General features: G+C 30.3%; 1 protein-coding gene across 2 annotated transcripts; it reads left to right on the top strand.

Moving 5' to 3' along the window:
* Positions 1 to 2,049: 2,049 nt before the first annotated feature.
* LOC17891086 lies at positions 2,050 to 4,185 on the top strand. 2 transcript variants are annotated; one of them, XM_006298935.2, is made up of 4 exons: positions 2,050 to 2,130; positions 2,373 to 2,618; positions 2,700 to 2,840; positions 3,682 to 4,185. In XM_006298935.2, the coding sequence occupies exons 1-4, from the start codon at positions 2,128 to 2,130 to the stop codon at positions 4,069 to 4,071; spliced, it is 780 nt and encodes a 259-aa protein (XP_006298997.1). In that variant the 5' UTR covers positions 2,050 to 2,127; the 3' UTR covers positions 4,072 to 4,185. The 2 variants fall into 2 exon arrangements, with proteins under 2 accessions (XP_006298997.1, XP_023642420.1); XM_023786652.1 differs by having other exon boundaries at positions 2,060 to 2,130; positions 2,382 to 2,618.
* Positions 4,186 to 5,472: the final 1,287 nt, after the last annotated feature.

Genomic DNA, 5,472 nt, shown 5'->3' with positions numbered 1-5,472 from the left:
CCGCGGTGGACACACATTTTATTTTTAATACATAATTTCTAAAATTTACAGATTTTTGGATTTTATTTAATAATTATTAAGATTATATAATATCTATTTTTACTAATTTATTTTGATTAAATATGTCCTATATTAGTGTTATTAAAAATAGTAACATAAAGATTTTACCGTATTGAAGTATGAGATAAATGATATTTTAATTTTTATTAATATCAATTCAAACGCGTCTCGTCTTGCTACCCGTACAATCAAAAAATCCATTAGAAATATATATAATTTATCTAAAACATAGTTAAAAAATATATAATCAAATTCGATATATTCTCACATTTATTCTCAAACCTCTAAATTAATCATTTAAAACATTTGATTAAGTTAAGATCTAAACCTTATGCTTTAGTAAATTTATGCATGTGTAACCGCAACTACTCTGTTTAAATCAATCAAACTCTATATCACTACGATCAAAAATATTTTTTATAATAAAGTAGCAAAACCATCGTAGTATAACCACTGTTGATCTGAAAATTTTAAAATACAAATATTGTTCCGCGGTGTAGCGCGGCTTAAATCCTAGTAAATAATTAATACTAATGGTGTGCCATTGTAAATAAGTTTAAATCCAAAGGGTTTTTTTTAAATGCTGCAAAAACGTTAATATAGATATATTTTAACTTAAAGAAAGAAAGAAACAGAACTAAAATCATACAAGTCATTGTATGATTAACTATAGTTTCCTGTTGTTTTATTGTTGAAATTATTGACTATTTTTGCAGAATCGATAGTTTCAAAATATTTAGTAGAACATCTAAGATTTTGAAGATCAAGTTAAACTGTAATTTGCAAAGTAGGCTTCCTTAATTTGATTAATTAATCTCAATACGGTGACCTATAAAATATAATTATCTGCCCTAAACAAGAAGTACCATTAGACTTCTTTTTTTTTTACCGGTACCATTTTAGACGTTTATGACAATATAATAGAACAAGTTGGCGTAAGACAGAAGAATCTTTTTCTTGATGTTTTCTTCTTGGGTATTGTAATTTATTAATTACTACCATTATGATTAACCATATGCTCTGTACATTTCTACTCCTATTAGACAGATAAATATTAAATAATCAGGCATAAAATAAGTTCTTAATTAGTAGTTTAGTACTAATACACACAACAACAAGAATATGACGGTGTCTAAGTTTATATCAATCTAACATTGGTTGAACCAAAATACATAAGTTTTTAGTAGATAACATTAACATAATTATTTAATTATAATACAAATTAGTACTATAAGGTAAACTAAAAGGGTTTAAGGATTGTATTACAAAGATTTGATACGTTCATTTTTTTTTCTGAATTTAGCCCAAGTAGGTTACATAGCTTCTATTTTGAACACTACTATAATGTATTACTGCCAATAATTTGACTAGTCAATCAATATCAATGTTTATTTAATCAATTTAAGAATCACTAACCATATAAAATATCTATGACAAGCCTATCTAACACGACAATACTATACTATTATATTCACAATGCTTGGACCGATGATATGTTATAAGTTCATAGTAGTTATATATGTATCTATCTTCTTCCTCAATTGGCTAATGAACACCAATATGTGACTATCTAGATATCTAAGTAGTGGACTCATGATCTACTCTACTCTCATTTGGTAGCTAGATGAAAAATATAAATAAAATTGTGGAGAAGTATATATAGAAGAGCTTCTCACGGAGGGTTTAACCTAATTAAGCTCTTAAGCCAAGGAGATGACCAAAATAAATAATATGTTTAAAGTAGGAGACACGGAAACAGCTCCCACGTTCCTCTCTTTTTTCTCCACTCTTATCTCTCATCTCACCAACACTAATAAACAAGAAACCAAGTTTTTATATATGAAATATTTTAAAAATGTGTAAAAAAGAGTTATATCTCCGAGGAATAATCAAATTTAATTATCTTTGTTTTCTCTATCTCTCTCTCTCCCTTGTGATCCTCCATAAATCCTATCATCTCTAGTCCCCTAATCAATCCCTTTCTCTTCCTAATATTACTCTTTGTAGTGAGTAGTGGCCAAAGTATTCCATCTCCCAAAGCTTAGTTTGAGTTTGTGTCTCCTCATCATGGTAGGTTTTAACTATCTCTTCAATTCTATGTAAGCTTAAGTAGTGAATCTATCAAGTTTCTTTACTATATATACTATTCTCAATCATCATCAATCATCAAACCCAATTCCTTAGTACTAAATATAGATTTTAATGGTGGACATAGCTAGTAAACAATTGAATTATGGTATGGAGTTGTTTTTATTCATCTAAGCTTGTTTTATTTACTAACTAATCTAGAATTTGTGGAAATGGTGTGGTAGGGAATTCAGAAACCGGCATGGTTGGATGCGCTATACGCGGAAAAGTTCTTCGTGGGATGTTCTTACCACGAGACGGCGAAGAAGAACGAGAGGAACGTGTGTTGTCTTGATTGTTGCATAAGCCTTTGTCCTCACTGTGTTCCTTCTCATAGATTCCATAGACTCCTTCAGGTTCGTCGTTATGTGTATCATGACGTTGTTCGGCTTGAAGATCTTCAGAAACTCATAGATTGCTCTAACGTTCAAGTAAGTAATGTTTCTTATGTTCATCTCGTATCTATTACATGTAGATAATTTGATTGGTAAGGGTTTATGAATTATGAACAGGCTTATACAATAAATAGTGCAAAAGTTGTGTTCATTAAGAAGAGACCACAAAATAGACAATTCAAAGGAGCTGGCAACTATTGCACTTCTTGTGACCGAAGTCTTCAAGAACCTTATATCCATTGCTCCTTGGGTTGTAAGGTTATTTCATCTTTACTTCTAAAACTACTCAATTCTGCTTAATATAAGATTCTCATTTACCATAAATATTAGGTTGTAATATGATAATATATCTATATTATGTATATAACTATATTATATGTTAGTCTGAAGAACTTTAGAGATGATTCGTTTCTATGATATATAAATAAATAAAAAACCCTTTTGACTCGTCCATAAATAGAAATACAAATACAGCATAGGATACTGTAATTACAAGTTAACTACATAATACCCTGATTTTATTTAATTTTTATTTTTTCAAACATGTCACATTTTTTTTTTTGTTATTTTTATATAACCTGACCGTCCCTTAAAATGTTTTCAACCCATAAATTTTGTTAGTTTCCGAAAATGAGAATCTCAAGAAAGAAAAGGGTTACTAAAATAATCCGTTTATAGTAAACAAATTATAATATATGGTTAGATTTTGAAAACTTGTCCTTTTAAACTAATGTATTATTATTAAATAAAAAAACTTATGTTTATCTTGGAATTATGTTTAAATTTTATAACCTTAATAAAAAGTTGAGGCTAACCTTTTTTTAGAATAACTCTATTAATTATATCCTCTCATTGACCTTGCCGTTGGAACTTGGAACTATGTTTATATGCATAAATACTCCCATATCATGTGAGCTAGTGCTTTGGTCCAAAGTGGTTTAAGATCCACTACTACACTTAAAACCCCTTCATTGTTTCACTTTGTAATATCAATTTGCCATAAAATATAGTGAGAATGCACTAGGACAAACATACATATTGTTTTGAAGGTTACAAAAAAATGTAAATAGCTAAAATGTTTTGGTTTATATGCATGTAGGTGGACTTCGTAATGAAACGTTACAGGGACTTAACCCCATTCCTAAAGCCATGTCACACACTAACCCTAGGTCCTGACTACATCATCCCACAAGACTTACTAACGGATGATGATGTTGCGGCCTACGAGACTCCTCGATCAACCGTGTTAGACGGTGATGAGTCCATGAGCTGGTCCTCAGCTTCCTCGGATAACAACAACGCTGGTGCAGCTGCTGCTTATGCTGCTTATGCTGCTACTACCACTCATGTCGTGAGGAAGAAGCGAACCGGGTTCTGTCTATGTGCCAAATCGGCTAATAGTTATAAAGAAGTGTCGGAGGATCCTGATGATATCTCCACTTGCATCAATCGGCGAAAGGGCATTCCTCAACGTTCTCCACTATGTTAACGTACTCTTTTGTTTCTTAAATTCTTCTTTATTAGTTTTTTTTCTTCCCACAATATAGTCTTATATGTTACATGTATGGATTCTTGTCGTGCGGTCTCTCAAATAAAGTTTATAATCAGCTTTTTTTTTTGGTTACATAGAGATTATTTTAGCATACCTTAAACTTTAGAAGCAAAAAATAGATTTGATCACATAATAATATGTTTTATATGGATTGGACAGTGACTGTGTGTCCAATATATTGGTTTGAAAAAAGACTCAAATATATCCCTAAAAGGCATAAGCCAATAGTTACTTTCATAACCAATAAATAACTTTTGTATATTGCTCACTTTTGTTCTAATGTATATTGTTTTGGTAGAATCGTGGATCCTCTCGAACGGTTGAGTTTGTTTTGGTTGAGAGCTCCCTCAACTGGAGAGTGAGTATATGCGAAACATGTCCCCTCTAGGTCTTTGTAACATAACTCCTGTCATGTCTTATAAAATGAAGCTAAGTGACTATTTCTCTAGCTGTAGTTGTTAGAGTAACTGTCGGAAGGATGCTGCTGATGGTTCTAGGTGATGTCCATTCTTCGGCTAGTTTGTGAATTGCGATAATCGGATTTTTCGTTGACCTAGTTTTTTATCTACATGTTGTAAGACGGCAAGATCACGTATTAGAAAAACACGGATAAATCGGGTTAAGCAAAAGCCAAATATATACAATGCGGAGACAAGATTTTATATTTTTCCTTAATTCAATAAATCTACCATAGTATGATGGTATTATGAGATTACGAATCCTATGTTATAACAAAAGTTGACTTTATATTGAAACAGTCGATTCCATAATCTGTGAACTAGTTATGCAATATAATCTAGAGACTTACTTTTAAATATATTGCATAAAAGTAATCTCGCTATATTATTTATATATAAATATTTCATTTTGGAACATTTGTTAATTTTGATATTTGGTCAAATTATCAGTTTTATAAGCTATCCACTTTTGCCCTTATTTATATTTAAATTATTTTGATTTTGACATCTAAAATACAAAATTTAATATTGATCATTACATGTAATCCAATGACGCTCAAAACTCGGTCAAAATTCAGTTCGACCACATGTTACAAGACAATTGTGGATTGGAAATTCAACCTAACATATGTACTTTAAAATGGGTTTGATTTAAATAATATGGAGAATCTAAAATATGAAATTGGATTTGTTTTGGACAGCTTTGTTGGTAACTCACGTGGCTCCTAATTCCGAGTTGTGGGATCTTTCATGCATGCTGTTATAATATTTTTCTAATTATTTTCAATATTATGATTACTTAAACTTAAACCCACAAAATTCCTTGAAGAAAGATTATATATTTTATAATTTACTTAATTTTATAAATTAATATTAAATT

This window comes from Capsella rubella, unplaced genomic scaffold, assembly GCF_000375325.1.
Source record: "Capsella rubella cultivar Monte Gargano unplaced genomic scaffold, Caprub1_0 scaffold_3, whole genome shotgun sequence".
Lineage (NCBI taxonomy): Eukaryota > Viridiplantae > Streptophyta > Magnoliopsida > Brassicales > Brassicaceae > Capsella > Capsella rubella.
Note: the sequence above shows the minus strand (reverse complement) of the source record. Positions and strands in the feature narration are given on the sequence as shown.